At 34.7% G+C, this 20828-nt stretch overlaps 1 protein-coding gene across 1 annotated transcript; it reads left to right on the top strand.

The window, feature by feature from the left end:
- Positions 1–5864: 5864 nt before the first annotated feature.
- LOC104217904 (transcription factor DIVARICATA-like) lies at positions 5865–7386 on the top strand. The gene is made up of 2 exons (XM_009768247.2): positions 5865–6580; positions 6666–7386. Exons 1-2 carry the CDS (start codon positions 6240–6242, stop codon positions 7060–7062), a joined length of 738 nt encoding a protein of 245 aa, XP_009766549.1. The 5' UTR covers positions 5865–6239; the 3' UTR covers positions 7063–7386.
- The last annotated feature ends 13442 nt before the right edge of the window (positions 7387–20828 follow it).

Here is a 20828-nt window from a genome sequence, read left to right on the forward strand (position 1 = left end):
TTCGGGTTATGAATGAGTCGGGTAGGAAATGATAGATAAGCTTGCTCGACCGGGTTCACTCGGTTGGGCGCTGGTTGCACTCCCGAGGTTGGGGCGTAACAAATACCCTCTTGGCCTCCTCGGGGCCATCTAAGGCGTCGACTTTGGGGCAGGCGATGGAGCCCCTCGGAAGCCCTGTAATAGGAAAAATGGAGTTAGCAATCTATCTATTCAAAAGATTATTTGCGTTCGAATGAGGATAAAAGAAAGGGTGTTTTAACTTACCATGGTTCTTGGCCTTCCACCCGTATTTGGGGGCCATTTCCTTCCACCGGCGGGATCCTAGAGTCGTGATTTCCAGAATTTTCTGAATCCAATGGTCCAGGCCATTAACCTTGGCGGTTCCCATCGGGTAGCTGAAACAAAAGAAACAAGAAAACCAGCAATAACACGAAATGATCTTTTCGCGAAGAAAGGAAGCAGATAACCGAAAACTTATGAAAAAGGTTCCACGACTCGGGGAAGGCTGGAGTTGTGATCGGGAAGATATCCATGGTAGCAATAATGATGAATTGTTCTGTCCATCCACGATTGTTGTCGCCGTCTACACTGGTGAGGAGGGCATGGTGACCATGCTTGCTGAAGTTTATTACTCCCCCACAGAAAATCTTGGGAGAGTAAAGATTCATTATGTGTGCAAGAGTTAGAGTTTTACCGGTCTATGCACAACTGACGAAGGCATGCCACCATCCGCCATATAGATGACCCCATTTATGCTAAACAGACTTGATGCCAGTGGCAGAACTCCAAAATTATTGGGTCGAGCCCTTCACTCGATCCCAAAGAGAATGGACCCAAGGTGAATGGATATGTATAAATATACATAAACCCCTAATTGGAGTATGTAACTCACACTACCATACTGGGGCGAGAATTTCAATATTTGGGCTGTTGCAGTCCTCTTTCACCGTTGGGTTACCGGAAGGGTGAATAGAGGAGGGATACTTACGAACTGGCCAAGATCGACTGCCTTGAGAAGATGAGGAAGGAGCTTTTTCTTGGAGGTCATTTGCAGTGTTTAGTTGAAGAGGTATGATGGTTCTAACAGTTGGAGGATCAGACTCAACATTAACCTCCTTTTTTTTTGTTTTTCTTCGGGCCTCCACTGAAGAAAAAACCGGTATTACCGTAGAAAACAGTGTATGAGGCATGATGGTATGAGGTTTGTAAAAGAAAAATTCTTGCCGAGAAAGTTGAAGGAAGTAAAAAAATTTCTAAGCAAATGTAGAATGAAGAAAGACTAATGTAAATTGTGAAAGTGGAGAAGTAAAAATGATGAGTAACAGAGAAGTTATAGATGACAAAAATTATGGTCATGATTACCTCGAAAATCGGCCAAAATATTTGCTGAATCGCGGGGCAACACGTGTTTGGGGTATTAAATGTGAGAAGACGTGCGTCCTTTCAAGTGTCAGAGACTGTTCATGAACTTTCTCGCTAAGAAAGGAATCTTCACCTACTTCCCGTTAACACTAAGTTATGTCACCGAAAAGTAGAGAGACTATCTGTATGGGTAAAATTAGTTTATAACAGATGGTTGAATGGTAACATGACACATGAAACTAAAGATAGGCAAAGGAGGAGTCGGGAAACAATCAATACTGGATACAACGAGTGTAACCGATATCGAGTAAATCCCAAAGGGAGCATAGTCGGTGGTAGAAGTTCAAAGATCTATCGTCGGAGAGCATTCAATAAGAGAACATTCACTAATAATAATTGAGCGACCATTGCAGAGAATATTTGCATTCAAGACCAGCCGTTACATGTTCATCTATGACTCTTTTATTATCATTTAAGAGGATCTTGATCCTAGGATTTTGTTTTCCTAGGTAGAGCTATAAATAATGGGATCAACAACCATTGTAGGCACATGAAACTTTCTCCATACCATAGCTTTATTTTACTATTTTGCTCTCAATTCAACAACTTTCTTTGCTTTTTATTGTTATTTTCACTTTTGCTCTCGGAGACGTTGAGTTTGGAGCCAGACTTGTTATCTTCTTTAATTTCAATTGCTAAATCTTAATTTTAGTCATATCTCTTTATTATTTTTAGATCAAATCAATTCACTTGTCTATAAACTACGTATTAAATTTGAACTGTACCATTTTGCGGGTAAACAACTTCACATATATGTGTGAAGTTAGGTTTGAAAGTTTCCTTTCAGACATAAATATCTGAAGTTAGGCTTAAGTATTCTGACTTCAGACATATAAGAACTTGTACTGGGCTCGACAATTGAGAGCTTCAGTGGAATCATCATCGAGAGCACTTCTAGATGTGCTATTCAAGGACCAAGAATGAAGAATCTGCTGCCACAAAGCGGTCGTTGTTGTTAAATTAACCTTCACCGCTAAGTATGCACTGACGGCATAAGGATGAAATTGTCTTTTCAACTTCATGTTAGCACTAGTATTTTGTGCACAATAATTAAAATATGGGTATACTTTAAATGTGAGGGTACAAATAAGGCATACAATGAAATTGTTACAATTTAGCCAAATGATCAAAGTTATGTTACATTCTCAAAACGGGTTGCATGAACTCAACTTAGTCCAATTCTAACAGGCTACAATTCAATAGTCCTATCGTACTCAACTCTTCGCTTAAAAGAGGCTTTTGGCAGGGGCGGATCTAGTGTATTAGTTACGGGTTCTCGTAAACCCAGTAAGTTTTGTTTAAATTTAGTATTTGTATTGAAAAATTCATTAAATATATAAAAATATTTAGCTTGGAATCCAATTCGTTAATTCATTTATTATTGTATATTAACTTGAAATTTTTGTAGGAATCCATAAACTAAAAATTTTGGATCCACCTCTTACTTTTGGAGTGCTAGCTCACCCGGGCCTAAGTGGACTGCGACTAGCCCTTCATCTTCTTTTTTTTCCCCAAAATATCTATTCAAAATTTTCAATTACCGCTTCGATGTCATTTATATGGCAACAAGCAGTTCTGTTGTAAATCTTTTAACATAGGAATTTCTTGAACAAATCATACTCCTTCGTATATGTTAGGAGGAGTCCCGGGAAAGAGTTAATTTTATTTATGGTCATTGAACTTTTGTATTTGTTATTCAAAAGTCACTTTTCTTTTTTTGTTACGTAAAAATTATTTAACTTTGTGTTCATTATACAAAAGTCACTTTTCTTTTTTTGTTACACAAAAATCATTTTACTTTGCTCTAGTTATCACAAAAGTCACATTTTTACTTTAAAAGTCTATTATGCCCTTGATATTATATAAACCTTCATATTTATGTAATATCTTCTATATTATATACTATATAATATATTTTTACCTATGTATTTTATTTATAAATACAATAACTTAATATTATTTTATTTATTATTTTTATAATATATTCGTATATTTAATTTTTTCTTAACGTTAATTTTCAAGATATATTAATAGCGTTATAAAACAACTTTTTTCAGCAATTTTTTTTGAATTAATTGACCGACCAAAGTTGGTCGGTAATTTCCGACCAACTTTGGTCGGTATGCCCTTCCGACCTTCAAAATACCGACCACACATTAATGGTCGCGTTTTGGACGGTTATTGGCCATTACCGACCAGCTTTGGTCGGTTTTTTTGGACAGTTTTTCCCGAATTTCTAGTAGTGTAATTTCCCAAATAACCAATTGCCCAGATAAATCCCCAAAAAAATATCCCCAGCTAAATTCGTATGTAGAGTTACCTAGGGATTTTCCTTTAGATTAACATATGATTTTTTCCTCATTTTCTTTGTTTGTTTACCTACGAATTTTCTTATGAAAATGTACTTGCCGATTTATTTCTCTATTAATATATAGTAAAGTTACTGACAAATTTAATAACGCTACTAATATATATTGAAAATTAACATTAAGAAAAAATTAAATATATAAATATATTATAAAAATAATAATAAGTTATTTTATTTATAAATAAAATATATAGGTAAAAATATATTATATAGTATATAATATAGAAGGTATTACATAAATATGAATGCTTATATAATATCAAGGGCATAATAGACTTTTCAAGTAAAAATATGACTTTTATGATAACTAGAGCAAAGTAATGAGTTTTGTGTAACAAAAGAAATAAAAGAGATTTTTGTGTAATGAACACAAAGTTAAATAATTTTTACGTAACAAAAAAAAGAAAAGAAAAGTAACTTTTGGGTAACAAACACAAAAGTTCAATGACCATCGATAAAGTTAACACGCTGGGAAAAGACAATTATCCATTTTTTCACCATTTTAAAAAGACAAGACCGAAAAAGAAAAATTATTGAAATTCAACACGATATACAAATAATGTTACTTTTAAATAGAATGAAAAATACAAGTTTGTAAAGCAGGATGTGTTCCTGGCATCATTAGCCATTAAGTTCTATAAAAGATTTAAAAGTGCTCACTCTTTTGGTTCATATACCCATTTCTCTAATTATGGATTAGATTATACTTTAAAAAGTTGATTTAAAAGTTTTCTTAAGAGAGTCAAAAGTTTATAAAGATGAATTCAACGATATCAAATTTACAGTGTAATTCAACGTCGAAATTGATTTCTCGTTTCAGCTACAAAAGTATGACAACCGGTAAATATACAGTAATGTGATAGTTTAGAGGTACATATGGCTATTATGTTTGTCCACTGTGACAAACGTCAGAATTAAGCTGGACTTAACCGTAAGAGGAAAAGGCAAATATTAGATAAACTTAACTGTGCAGGGTTTACATGGACCAAAAGGTAAATATAAGACAAATCAAATATTTCAGGAGTAAATTTGAATTTTTTTTCAAAAGGACAAAAAAAAAGAGAGTTTTGTTTATGCTAACATAAAAGTGTGAACTTTTTACTTTTAGGGTGTGTTTGGTACGAGGGAAAATATTTTTCGGAAAATAGTTTGTTATTTTTTACTGTTTGGCTGCACAAAATAGTTTGAAAAATATTTTTCTAGATATCATATTTTCTTGAAATTGGAGGAAAATGACTTCCTTACAAAAGTTAGGAAAACATTTTTCAAAAACTCCATCTACCCTCACATCTAACCCCAACCCCCTCCAACTTCAATTTTCTATTTTTTTTTGTTTTTATGCACCACCACCCAGCCTAGCCCAGCCCGTCACCCCCTGCGCGGCAAAAAAAAACTATTTTTTGTTTTACTTTTTTTTTTTTTTTCGTATTTTCAATTATTTGTTTTTTCGTTTTTCCGAACCCCCACCCCTCTCCCAAACAATAAACAGTTTATGACTTTATGTTTATTGTATCTAAATTATTTATGAATACTTTTGATAAATTATTTTTCTTAATTTGCGTACCAAATACCGGAAAATGAGTAAGATTACTACTTATTTTCCAAGAAAATTTTCCGACATACCAAACACACCCTTAATGGCTAAACCACAGTTTGCTAGCAGCCGCATTAACCTTAAAACAGGTCTTGTAATATTTATGAGGAAATAAACGTGTAACCAGGGGCGGATTTATAGGCTTAATTATGGGGCACGTGAACCCATGGTCTTTCCGTAAAATTAGATATTTTATGTACAATTTTTTTAAAATTGATATAATAGTAACTGCTGACACTCATGCTCCAAGAAGGTTGAATGGTGCACTTAGTTGAATGTTTTATCTTTTTTTTTTTGTAATGCACCCATGTACTAGAAATCCTAGATCCGCACGTGACATGTAATATTAGATACATATGTCGAATCTCATGACTGGTGGACACCAAGCGTCTTTCGATGTCTCTTTTTTATTACTACGTATTTTCTTTCAACTCGTCATTTCATATAATTAATCCAACCACGATTCACTGATACATCACAAATCTGCTGCCACTGTCATTTGGTATACTGATTCCCATCAGCTTCCTTCAAACTCCATCATTTTCCTATATCTTCTCTCATTCTGTTGTCTGAAAGGTCTTAATTTCATTACATCTTCTTAACTTCTTTTGGGAATAAGTTCTTTCCAAGAAAATTCATTAGCTTAAACTCTTTCTAGAGTTCTCAGTTGGACTTTTCTATATTTCCAAGATTCTTTTGAATCTTTCACTAAATTCTCTAATCCATGAAAAGGGTATTCTTATTCCCAGTATACGATTCTGAATTAAATACCACAATATCCTTTTGGGTGTCATAAAAATCTCATCCTCTAGTCATTTGCACATCAAGTCCTTGTATTGTCCTGACGTTGTGGAAATGGAAACTATATTTCCTACTTCATCAAGTTGGATGAACAAGAGCTCAATATGGACTAAAGAAGAGAACAAACTGTTCGAAAGTGCTATTGCGATATACGATGAGAATACTCCGAATAGGTGGTTTCAGGTGGCAGATATGATCCCTGGAAAGTCAGTGCTTGATGTGATGATGCAATATCAGGAACTAGCTGCAGATGTTTGTGACATCGAAGCTGGATTGGTTCCAAATCCTGGTTATTTCGCGTCTTCTGATTGTGGATTACAAACATTTAGAAAGAGAGGCAGGTCTTCTGATCAAGAAAGAAAGAAAGGAGTACCATGGACAGAGGAAGAACACAGGTGCATATATTGTTTTTGGTTTGTTCTTAGCACCCTTTTTTCTTAAATTGGTTAATAAAAGTTTTTGTTTATTTGATCGATATAGGCGATTTCTAATGGGTTTAGACAAGTATGGAAAAGGGGACTGGAGGAATATATCCAAGAAAATGGTAATCTCAAGAACACCAACACAAGTAGCAAGTCATGCTCAGAAATACTACCAGAGACAGCTCTCAGGATGCAAAGATAAGAGGAGACCCAGTATCCATGACATTACCACTTTCCATTTCGTGGCCGACGACACATCTCAAAACAACATCAATTCTCTCTCTAAAGAAAAGTTGCACAAATTCACAACTACAACAGATGTAGTGAAATACTGGAATAGCTCAAGTGATGAACATCTTATGGATTTTGGATCGTCTTATGGAAGTTCAATTGTGGCATACCCGTATGAGCTTTCTTCACAATCTTGGGATGGACATGGAGCTATATGGGATTGATGAGGGGCAGGGTTGAAAAATTTCCAACTAGCTCTGATTCTGTTTTATGTTCTTGTTGTAATATAAATCAAGTTTAGTTTGTTATAGTGTACCAGTCTAGTTTCTTTGGCCTGAATTTCAGTCTTCGACTAATAAAGTCTCCTGAATTTCAGTCTTGTTTCACTTGATCATGTAAGCATATGCGTCTGCCCAAAGGAGAACGAGTGTACTAGTCGCTGCTTATGTTTGTAGTCACGACTATTGTCATAGTTAATGTCTAATTACTATAAACTAGTGAATCTTTGTTTCCTTTATGAACATTATATTATCTGGTTTATTTCAGCATTGGAAGCTGTCAAAGGTTCTGTTACTCTCATTTTGTGTATGTAGTGATGGAACTATTGGTTCTTGATTAATTTCCTAGCCAAACACAAAAGTGTAAAAAAAGTTTCTGTTTTCTTTTGAATAATTTCCAAACAATTCCATATTGAACTTTCTGACAATTACTTCGGCTCGAGGTTTCCACTAGCTAATAATACTAGTACCACTTTTGGAATAGTGCAGGAACCTTTTTTCTTTTTCTTCTTTTTATTAACTATTGGCAAAAACGGGGACCTCTTGGCTTGTGTTGTGCATACATAAACCTTGCCCTTATTTTGTCCATTTCTTAAATTGACTCCAAAACAATGAAACATTAGGCAAGAAGCCAAAGCAGAGACCAATCCAGCTCACTCAGGCTATCTGTCACTCTGCATTATTTGAAACCGGAGAGGTATACTCTTTAATATGGTATGATACTGTTTTATTTGAGTTAAAATCGCAAAGTTTTCTCCAAAGGTCATGCACAATCAAAAGATATTTTATATACCTTATATATACTCCTTTTTTTATAGGAAAAAAGATGCAATTTGGCCAAGTTGACTGGGTTTGATCCTGCAAGTCACTTTTTGTTGAGGTTGCATTCCACTAATTTCAGAATCACCCCTTTTTGGTCGGAATCATTTTGTTCACATTAGGATTTACTACTCAACAGTATTACCATTGCTGATTTCGTCCGCTTTTTCCTATTACTGTAGTACTATTCTTACGCTATACCATTTCACATCTAGTTTAAACAATTATTTTGAAGAGCTGCCCTCAAATTCAAACAAGAAACTAGTATACCGACATTTTTCTTCTTTTACTGAGAAAATTAAACCCGTCCTTTGCAAGATTAAACTTATAAACTTTGTTATCTTCTATATGTCTATCGAGCAAAAGGAAGTCTTGAAGCAACAGTAAAGTTGTTCCTGTTTAACCTATAAGTCACAGATTCGAGTAGTGGAATCAACCACTAATACTTAGGCTGCCTATATCACACCTTCTTGGGATGCAGCCCTTTTCCCGCATCCTGTATGAATTCGAAATGCTTCGTGCACCAGGCTGCCCTTACACATATATCTAGCACATTACCCCATAAAGCACATAGAATTTACGTCACATGTATGTTAGGTAGTATTTACTAGTCAATGTTAGAATATGTGTAGCCGAGACAAGCAGACAATCCAGGTATCACAAACATGTAAACTAGACAATGATATAATTCGGAGATTAGAAGCACTAACCTCTTAAAAAATGTTGCACAAATCCTCCACAGAGCAAGAATCCAAGGCTGCAGTTTTTTGCTATGCTCCTTCTAAGACCTTGGACAAAGTTGTTTTGAGTGGGCAAAACAATACAACTCTAAACTATCTTTCTTAGGTCAAAAATAGTCTTCCTTTAATAATTTCGAAAGCCACAATAGGGGGTCAAAAACATGTAGGATTCTGCAAGTGAAAGTAGAATCCTACTCTAACTCAGAAGGATAACTTTTTTCCCAAGTCTGCCCATGTTTTTACTAAGTATAGCAGGGACCACAGAAACAATAAGAGATTACCAATTACAATATTAATTTGAAATTCGGATGAATTAAATCCTACTATAATTAATTACAGTTTATTCTATTAAAAAACTGTAATTGAACTCCTCAATATAAATTTCGAAATTCATTAACTCTTATTTTTAACTCCCCATAAATAGTAGTTAATTAAACTAAATCACTGATAATTTAGTTTAATCAACTAATTAAATCCATTATAATTCCGCTTAAACTATTTCATGTGACGGAAACAAAATTCACCGGCCGGGTTTTCACATGAAAACTTATAAGCTTACATAAAGGAGTATCATCAAACTCAAAACCGAGCCACAGATTCTATCAACTAATTAATATTTCACAAATGTTGTTCGTTATTGTCCAATCTATTAGGCATACACTAACTCTAAATATATTTGTACCTTTTGATAAATCAAACAATAAACAAATCACATTGATCATAATAACTATATCAAGATTAGGGGTATAACCTCATTTAATGAATTAGAGAAAATATTTTATATATATTCAGTACAAAACATCTTTTCTCTACTTGGTCTGTTCAATATACACTAAGTATACTAGCACAAGAACTTGGAACAAAACCACTCTCATAATCAAGATAAATTATACTTTAATCTTGTGCTACAATCATCAAGATATTTTGCCCAACAATATCTTCGATTGTGAACATAGTTTATTAATTATGAGAACCGATAATTTAATTTTCTATGCATGAGCCAAGACTCCATACACTAAATTTTCTACTACATAACCAAAGGACACACATGTAACAAATTATCTATTTAAAATAATACTTTATTAAACTGAATAAATCACATAAACAGTTGTTCCATAAAGAATAAAACATAATACTATATCCAAGCCGCATGGTTAACAATATATCCCAACAATCTCCCACTTGGACTCATAATCATGTGTCTACAACTGTAATGCCCATTCCTCCTATATGCTTGTCAAAAATCTTCTGTGGCAAGCTCTTTGTAAATGGGTCTGCCAAATTGTTCTCTAACACAATCTTCAATACTTTTGCATCACCTCTCTAAGTTATGTCCCGAATTAAATGATATTTACGCTCAATATGCTTACTCCTTTTATGGCTTCTTAGTTCCTTTGAGTTTTCAACTGCACCACTATTGTCACAATAAAGTACAATTGGTGCTTGAACCGAAGGAACTACATTAAGCTCTTTTAGAATGTTCCCGAGCCAAACAACCTCTTTAGTTGCCTCAGAAGCAACCATATATTTGGCTTCCATGGTGGAATCAACAACATATGATTGCTTGATACTTCTCCAACTTATGGCTTCATCTCACAAGGTAAAAACATATCCTGAGGTAGATTTTTTAGAATCTCTATCTGACTGGAAATCTGAATCAGTATAGCCAATTGGTGCAAGATCACCTGAGTGATAAATCAACATATAATCCCTAGTCCTTTTCAGGTACTTGATTATATGTTTAACAACAGTCCAGTGTTCTCGTCCAGGATTAGACTGAAATCTACTAATCACGCCAACAATAAAGCAGATATCACGTGTAGTACATAACATAACATACATGAGACTCCCTACAGCAGAAACATAAACGACCGCCTTCATATTTTCTATCTCATCGGTTGTTTTTGGGGACTGATCTTTTGACAGAGAGATTCCATGCCTGAAAAAAAAACCTTTTCTTGGAATCTTGCATACTAAACCTGGTGAGAATAGTATCAATATAAAGTGCTTGGGATAAGCCTAATATCCTTTGCTTGCGTTCTCGCATAAGCTTGATCCCAAGGATATGTGTTGTTTGTCCTAAGTCTTTCATATCAAAATGTGAGGAAAACCATACCTTTATTGAATTCAACGTGCTCACATTATTATCTATGAGCAAAATATCATCTATGTACAAAATAAAAAATGTAACTTTATCTCCATCTCACTTCTTATAGACACAAGACTCGTTTTCACATTGATCAAAACTGAAGGTTTTAATCGATGTTTCAAAACAAGTATTCCATGCTCTAGAAGCATGTTTCAATCCATAAATGAATTTTTTAAATTTACACAACATGTGCTAATTGCCACTTTTTATGAAACCAATTGGTTGTGCCATATAGATGCACTCATCAAGACTTCCATTAAGAAAAGCCGTCATTATATCCATTTGCCAAATCTCATAATTGTAATGAACAGCAATGGATAAGAGAATCCTAATGGATTTAAGTATAGCTATTGGCAAAAAAACGTTTCCTCATAATCGATCCCTTCTTTTTGAGTAGACCCTTTTGCAACAAACCTAGCTTTAAAAGTTTACACTTTTCCATTCACTCCTCTATTTTTCTTATAGATCCATCTACAACTAATGAGTTTGATTCAAGTAGGTGGTTGTACAAGATCCCAGACGTGATTGGAGTACATGGACTCCATTTTAGATTTCATAGCCACAACCCTTTATCAGCGTCTATATCCTGTAGTGCTTCGTCGTAATTAAGAGGTTCTGTATCAGGCTCTTCAGGGATTCTATCATAAGATTCTCCCAAGAGCACAAACCGGAGAGTTTTTTTAATAATTATCCCACTACGACTAGTCACTAAAGGTGTAGTTTGATTTTGTTGTTGAACCACAACATCATTTTTCGGAACTGAAGCCTCAATGTTATCCTCCATGCATTGCGGTGCCAGGATATCATTAACTTCTTCTGGGAGTGCCGGCTGCATAATAATTTCAGGTTGCTCAACATGACTCTCACTACTTTGGGGTAAAGAGATGTCAGGTAATTGCTCTTGTGCGTTCTGCTGCCTATTGACATTTCTCCCACTACGATAATATAGTGGTATGTCAATGCTAACTTTTGGTATACGTTCCTAAGATGAGTCATTAGTTATTCCGTTGCTTAATTCCTGCAAAACTAGTTTACTTCTATTAATATAGTCATTAAATAGTCCTCTTCTAAAAATCTGGTATTTGTCATAACAATTACCTTTTTTTATTTAGGACAATAAAACAAACCTTCTTTCGTTTCCTTTGGATATCCAATAAAAATGCACATTTCTGTCCTCGATTCCAATTTATCTGCTTTCCCTCTCAGCACATGTGCTGGACAACCCCAAACTCGAATATGATGTAAACTGGGCTTGTGCCCAGTCCATAATTCTGCTGGGGTTGAAGGTACTACTTTGAATGAACCAGATTTAGAATGCAATTTGTTGTTTCTAAAGCATATTCCCAAAAGGAAGAAGGCAAATCGGAATAACTTAATATTGATCTAACTATTTCCATAAAGGGTTCTATTTCTTCTTTCTGCCACACCATTTTGTTGTGGTGTTCCTGGGACCGATAATTGAGATGTAATTCTACAATCTGATAAGTATTTAATGAATTTTGCAGAAAGGTATTCACCACCACGGTCAGATCGCAATGTTTTGATATGTTTATCATGTCGTTTCTCCGTTTCCGTCTTAAATTCTTTGAATTTCTCAAAGCATTCAGACTTACGGCGCAACAGATAAATGTATCCATATTTTGAGTAATTATCTATGAAAGTCACAAAATACTCAAAATCACCTCTTGCTTGTATATTCATAGGGCCACACAAATCATAGTGAATTAATTCTAACTTATCGCTAGCTCTATTTCCTTTTGAGGGAAAAAGTATCTTCGTCATTTTACCTTCTAAACAGGATTCGCATGTTGGCAGTGCCTCCACTTTCAATGAACTCAAAGGCTCATCTGAAACGAACCTCAAAATTTCATTTAGATTTATATGACCTAGACGTAAGTACCACAAATAAGTTTGGCTCAATTCAGAAATACATTTTCTTTTATGTGGCAGATTAATGTTATTTAATTTTTTTAGTTGTAGCACATGAGGAGATATATCAAGAATAAGAAGATCACGTACTCTAGCAACAGTGTAGATAAAACGTTTATTAAATTAATAACAACAGAGTTTTTAGCAAACTAAACATTATAACTAGCATCCATCACTTTCGAAACCGAAATCAAATTCCTTCTATTAGAAGGTACATAGAGAACATCTTTCAAAAATAAAACTCTATCACTACTAAATGAAACTCTAATATCTCCTAATGCTAAAGCTAGTGCTGGCTCGCCATTGGCTTGAAAAAAGCAAACTTCATTCTCACTTAGCCGCCGCGTTGCCTGAAACCCCTGCAAAGTAGTGCAGATATGATTAGTGGCTCCTGAATCTACACACCAAAACATGATAGAGATAGCCGCTACACAAGTTTCAACGATATTTAAATTTGAAATACCTTGCTTATTCAACTTTTCCAGATAGGCAGAACATTGCTTTTTGTGATGCGCATGTTGCTTGCAATGATAGCACTTTCCTTTGAGTTTTTTCACACTAGAAGCCGCACCTCTAGGTGCCAAAACCTTTTGAGACTTCTTTTTTTTTTTCCTACCGCCTTTCGACTTAGAAATCGAAGCTTTCTCAACATTCAGTGCCACAACTGGAGCTTGTTGTTTGATAATAGATTCTGAGGCTTGCAGTTTATTCAACAATTTTGCTAGAGACAAATTCATTTTGTTCATATTATAGTTCAAGGGAAATTTTTGAAAATTGTCAGGCAAAGTCTGCAGGACCATCTCAACTTGAGATTCCTTATCAATCACAGCTCCAAAAACCTCTAATTCATTTAGAAGACTCGTTATCTTCATAACATGCTCCCTAACCGATAATCCTTCAGTCATCTTGGCATTCAAAAGGGCTTTCATGGCTATTTGCTTAGCCGCACGATTTTGCTCACCTAACATCTCTTTGAGACTTTCGAGCATGTCATAAGCAGACCTCATAGACTGAAGCTAATATTGCAAAACATTCGCCATAGAGGCAAGAATATAACATCACACCATCTCATTAGCCTTAACCCATTTGTTATAGGCCTTAACCTGATCATCAATAGCATCTTCAGAAGGTTTTTCTCGGCACTCATTAGTGATTACGAATTTGTAACCTTCAGTAGTTAGTACAATATCAAGGTTCCTTTTCCAATCAACATGATTCAGTCCTTCTAACTTGTTTTGGTTCGAATAGATAATTGGTTGAATGAATACATGATTAATCAGAGAGATATTCACATTAAATAGATCATTAATTATGTAATTAGAATAATGAAATTCAAAATAGCACATTACACATATAATCATGCTCATTGAACAGTTAGATTCGTTAGAGAAACTTAACTATTCATGCAAAATATATATGAGTTATGTGAGATATTTACCCCATAAATTAAAGCAGGACCAACTCAGATGGAGAGTAAACGGTTAATTTAAGATAGGTAAATATTACTATTATAAACTCTAGTTTCATTGAATCAATATGTAACTTAGTTGGAGAGTTAATACAAGTAATCAAATAACTAGAGGCAAAACTACAGTAATCATCTATAATGAACTTATCCGATGTGGAAGAAGACCTATGTCAACATATAAATTCATTATATTACTGTAAAACATGATTGGAAACCATGAGAATTGAACCCTACCATCACTGTTTTCTTAAAAAAAGAATTATTAAAAAAAATTCCAAAAATAGAAAAATGGCCAAAAACCCATCTAAACAACTCTGAATGCCCGAAAAATGATGTAAATCATGAGCAAAGCTGATGCGTATTGCTCACTGGGTCATTGCCGATAAATCTACCAAATTTGAGGTCAATCAGAGTTTTCATAATTCCAAATTCATGACCTGTTTGCAAAATCTATTTTTTTGCGCTTTTTTAGGGTTTTGATTATTTTGATTCGTTCATATCGCATAACATACTTATGTATGCTAATCCATAATTTCAGAACTCAAAATATTATTATAACAGTGTGATATATATATATATATATATATATATATATTCATGTAATAAAGACAACAAACATGGGAAACCAATACTATTTTCATGAAATAAAATACCACGTGTTCATGCTTATGTATGTTAATCCATAATTTCAGAACTGAAATAGTATTCAAAATAGTCACGTTTTTATTAAAGAAACAACACTATTATCATGGATAAAAATGCAACAAAACATGGAAAAAACAGCAATATCATGAAAAAGAACACCACTGTTTATGCTTATGTATGTTAATCCATAATTTCAGAATTAAAATACTACTTAAAACTGTCATATTTTTTTTTTTAGAAAACACCACTGTTTTCATAGAACAATAACACCAAACATATATAATTTAACAACAGGTTTTAACGTTACTCTATTCATTCTGTATTATATTATCTAGTTAGATGTAAGACGACGCTCTGATATCAATTGTTAGAACATGTGCAATGGAAGCAAGTAGACAATCCATATATCACAAATATTTAAACTAGAAAATGATACAATTTGGAGATTAGAAGCACTAACCTCTTAAAAACGTTGCACATGTCCTCCACAGAGCAAGAATCCAGGGTTGCAGTCTTCTGCTATGCTCCTTGTACGACCTTGGATGAAATTGTTCTGAGTGGGCAAAACAATACAACTATGAACTGTCTTTCTTAGGTAAAAAACAGTCTTCCTTTAGTAATTCAGAAATTAAGCCACAATAGGGGCTCAAAAAAACGTGTAGGATTCTGCTAGTGCAAGCAGAATCGTAATCTAATTCAAAAGGATGACTTTTCTCCCAAGTTACTTTTTACCCAAGTCTGTCTAGGTTTTACTAGGTATAGCAGGGACCAAAGAAATAATAAGAGACTACCAATTATAGTATTAATTCGAAATTCAGATGAATTAAATCTTACTATAATTAATTTCAGTTTATTTCACTAAAAAACTGCAATTGAAGGCACTGCCTAGTGGATTGCTTAAAAATATATATATAAATTTCGAAATTCATTAACTCTTATTTTTAACTCCCCATAAATAGTAGTTAATTAAACTAAATCACTGACAATTTAATTTAATCAACTAATTAAATCCTTTATAATTTCGCTTAAACTATTTCAGGTGACGGATACAAAATACAGCGGCCAGATTTTCACATGAAAACTTATAAACTTACATAAATGGGTATCATCAAACTCAAAATCGAGTCACGGATTCTATCAACTAATTATTATTTCACAAATGTTATTCGTTATTGTCCAATCTATTAGACATACACTAACTCTGAATAGAGTTGTACCTTTTGATAAATCAAAACAATAATCACCTTGATCATAATAACTATATCAAGATTAGGAGTATAAGCTCATTTAATGAATTAGAGAAAATAATTTTTATATATACAATACAAAATATCTTTCTCTGCTTGGTCCGTTCAATATACACTAAGTAAACTAGCACAAGTAGTTGGAGCAAAACCACTCCCATAATCAAGATAAATTATACTTTAATCTTGTGCTACAATCATCAAGATATTTTGCCCAATAATATCTTCGATTGTGAACATAATTTATTAATTATGAGAAGCGACAATTTAATTTTCTATGCATGAGCCAAGATTACATACACTAAATTGTCTACTACATAACCAAAAGACACACATGTAGCAAATGATCTATTTAAAATAATATTATATTGAATTGAATAAATCAAATAAATAATTGTTCCATAAAAATAAAATATAATTTATATCTAAACCCCATGATTAATAGTATATCCCAACAGTCAACACAATAAGATCTTACTTAGAGGAGATCACCATCTCACCAATGTTACTGTCAAAGTTAAGGTCTCTTGCGAATTCCATATTATAAAGTAAGTATAGCTCCACCAGTTGGGGAGATTCGTATCCAGGAAAGGTCCAATGATTCTGATTGATTGTCCATTACATTGATGGGTTCAATATAGACTACTCAACTTTGGTAAATGACAAGAGACGGACTACTATTACAAGAGCATCAGCACCTTTTGCAAGTTGCAAAATAAAGAAGCACAACAGGGAATTCCTTTTTAAATTTGATCAAACTTTTAAGGAGATTTAGACCCCATCATTTGGAAATAAATTCTCATACTTTTGCTTTCGTTTTCCTTCAGGTAAAAGAATGGAAAGGAGACTTTTTTTTTTCGCGTAAATTTAATAGGTGATATTCCCACTAATGATTTATTGCAGAGGAGTACCTAAATCAAATTTTGTAACTAGAATATACCTAAAATACAACTAACCGGAATCCAATTGATCTTGACTACTTATAAGCATTTTTTTGTGTTATTTTGAAATGCATAAATGAGCGCATATAAACTGATTTAATACACCCTGTAAGTATTTTTTGCAGTGCTAACCTCTCGATATAAACAGAATATGCCTCTATTGATTGAGTCCACCAGGTAACACCAGTTATAAACATTGCCTACAGTGGTCGAAAAAAAAAAAAGAGCCAGCAAGCACAAACAAAACTAGAAAAAATTACACAGAGAACCACAAGATAAATCAATAAAGAAAAGTTGATATCTTGACGCAATGCTTAAAAGGAACGCAAAAGCGATACCGCTAAAACAAAATCTGATCGAAAATAACACAAAGGATGAAGCAGTGCAACACAACCTAAGCTGTTACAAGAGTACTATATGAAGGGTCCGTTTACCGTTGGCTTCCAATTATTTGATACAGATGGCTCTTTTTCTCTAATAATTTTTCCTTATAAATTGTGCTCCACCATTTAATTTTAGGAGGAAGCTGTATGGTTTATTGTTACTAACATTTCTAAAGCTAAAACAGATGTAAAACCAAAGTACTGTAATAAAAGAGACAATCTTTACAGGAAGCTAAATATTTAGCAAACATTTGCAACAAATGAGTGATTTGAAATACAAGTTTCCAAGAACTTGCTTAACATGCAAGAGCTTGAAACTTGATATTCTTTAACATCCGTACAACATCTTTCAACTCAATCCTCATTGCAGTAGATTCAACACAACAATCTAGTGCAACTTTCATGATTGATGCCACACAACCTAACTTTTGCATGAAGTGATTATCCGCTAGTCGTGTACAGGCAAAATCGGGGGCAAAGTTTTCCCGATTCCCCGATAAGGAAATAAGAGGGAAGCACGGTTCGACACCACTACAAGCAAGGTTGAAGGATCCCTCGTATCGGATCCCGTGAGAAGTGAACGATGTATCTGGATCGGACATGACTGAATAACGGAGGCAGACCAAGTAGAGTTTCGAGACCACGGGAAAAGGAAGAACGGTTAGGCCAGACAAGTAGGGAGCCGTAATATTCGCCCTCAACCGAATATCACGGCACGAATCCCGTCCGATATCAACTGCAGATCGGCATTTACCGGAAAAAGAATTTTACCTTATTTAGACTTGTATAAGGACTGAAATTCCCTTACTATATAAAAGAGAAAGTTTCTTTTATTTTGACATATTGTTGACACGCAAATCAAAGCAATAAAAGTTTATTTAAGTCTTCTAGCTATTATTCAAACTGTTATTCAGTTATTCTCTTCTTTAATCGCAACCAAGCTTATATCGAGGGTCCGATCGAGGCCGAATTTCTGTGGTCAACTTAAGATCAGGTTTAATCATCACATTACAATTATTTTGATTGTTCCTTTTATCATTAACTTAATTACTTTCTGTTCTTAGATCATTCGTATTGAATTAAATCATATATCCTTTAGACCACGTACAAATTTAGTTGTTACTCATTTTTAGGGTAAATATTTTGGCGCCCACCGTGGGGCTAAGGATAATAGTTGTGATTTTATATGAATCTCCATAACACACCCTGTTTTATGCTTGTTCTTTGAAGTTTAGATTCCAGGTTAGCCTAAGGATGTCAAATTCTCAGTCTGCTCATTTGAATGTTGACGCTAAGTCATGCCATAACGACGAGAACAATAACGTGATACCTTGCAATGATGTGCCCCCTGTTGATCACAGTGGTTTCCCATGTCGACCCGGCCGATGCTAAATCACAGGTTGCCATCAACATCAATCTGCTAATTGATCCCGAAAATAGCATTTGCGGGGGACCCCACAGTAGCTCAAGAGGCGCCCGAAGGTGAAGGTGTTGGGGGTGAGCCTGTGGTTGATTTTCGAAATGTTGCAGGCTCAGCAAATGGCGATAGCGCAATTACAGAACTATATCCACGTCCCTAACAGGGTTGAGCCCGAGTAGTCCCGGGAAAATACTCGAAGGGATGAACAAGTTGCCATGGAATCAGTTGGATTCGGGCACGGGGAAACTTCTGAGGTAATGAAGATGCTTGAAACATTGATAAAATGGGTGGAGTCTGGCGAGAAAAAGATAGAGGACAATGATAAGAAGGTGGAAACGTATAACTCCATTGTCGATTAGATCCCGGGAGCGCCGCCGATAGTGAATGTGCCAGACTCGAAAAAGTTCGTTCAGAAGCCTTTCCTCCCGATCGCGGCACCGAAGCCGATCCCGAAGAGGTTTTGAATGCCCGATATTCCCAAGTATAATGGGACCACGGATACAAATGAGCATGTAACCTCCTATACATGCACAATCAAAGAAAATGACATGGAAGACAACAAAATTGAGTCGGTATTGCTGAAAAAATTTGGGAAAACCTTGTCCAAGGGAACAATGATATGATATTACAACTTGCCTCTTAATTCTATTGAATAGTTTTCTATTCTCGCAGATGCTTTCGTAAAGGCCCATGCCGGTGCCATCAAGGTCGAGATGAGGAAGTCAGACCTTTTCAAGATCAAGTAGAGGGATAACGAGATGCTTAGGGAGTTTGTGTCAAGGTTTACAGATGGAACGAACGGATCTGCCCCTGGTTACGGATGATTGGTCCGTTCAGGCATTTACTCAAGGGCTCAACCCCCAAAGTTCCGTAGCTTCTTAGCACCTAAAGCAAAACTTGGTGGAGTACCCGGTGTTCACCTGGGCTGACGTCCACAATAGGTATCAATCAAAGAACAGAGTCGAGGACGACCAACTCGAGGCCCCTTTGGGGTATGTTTACCCCATCAGAACCAATGAAAGGTTTAAGAGAATCATCGATCAGGAACCGAGGCCGATCTGAGATTGATACCAGCCATATGACATGGATCGAAGGGGAAACAGATCCGGGCACCACCCGACAAGAAACGACAAGAGAAATGATCGAGGACCGAGCAGCCGAGGCTTGATGAGCAAGAGTGGGTTTGATAGGTCGTTCGGGATTAGGGATGGACGTTTGTTTATGATAGGACAAAAGTAACAACCCGGCCAATCGTTTTGTGTATTTGAGCCCCGTTCTCCTGTTTGATTCTTTTCATATATTTGTTTGTTATTTTGTGACTTGGGGTGGTTGATTTGATTTTAAGAAGGTTTGAGATGGATTTGGAACACTTAGGGGTCGTTTGGTAGGGTGCATAAGAATAATACTGAATATGGTGTATCAGTAATACTGATATTAGTTATGCTTGCATTAGTTATGATTGCATTAGTTATGCTGGTATTAGTTATGCTGACATATTTTTTATCCATTGTTTGGTTTGATGTATTAAAGCATTGCACAATTTCTAAAAAAATTGCTTGTTTACAAAAATACCCTCAAAACTAGTCCATCACTCAAACTTTTTAAAAGAAACATATGTTGAGAAATATTTTTATATGAAAAAGTTTAAAAGAATTATTTGATTTGTCTACATATATTGTAAAATAGAACTAAATATTTATTTATAAAAATAAAATATGCTAAGAATTTATTTATTTACTAGAGATATAATTTTATTTCTCACTATTTGAATTATTTTAAGCTTGCATTAATATAATAACTAGCATATTTTAATCAAGCATAAATTTTGAAGGACAAATTATCTTTAACTAAGCTAATGCATGCATTAAAACCCATTGCATTGCTAATACCATAGTTTTCTTTGCATTAGTTATGCATAGGATAATACCAAATAGTATGTATAACTAATGCTTGCATAACTAATGCATAGGTTCA

Source organism: Nicotiana sylvestris, chromosome 5, assembly GCF_000393655.2.
Source record: "Nicotiana sylvestris chromosome 5, ASM39365v2, whole genome shotgun sequence".
Classification (NCBI taxonomy): domain Eukaryota; kingdom Viridiplantae; phylum Streptophyta; class Magnoliopsida; order Solanales; family Solanaceae; genus Nicotiana; species Nicotiana sylvestris.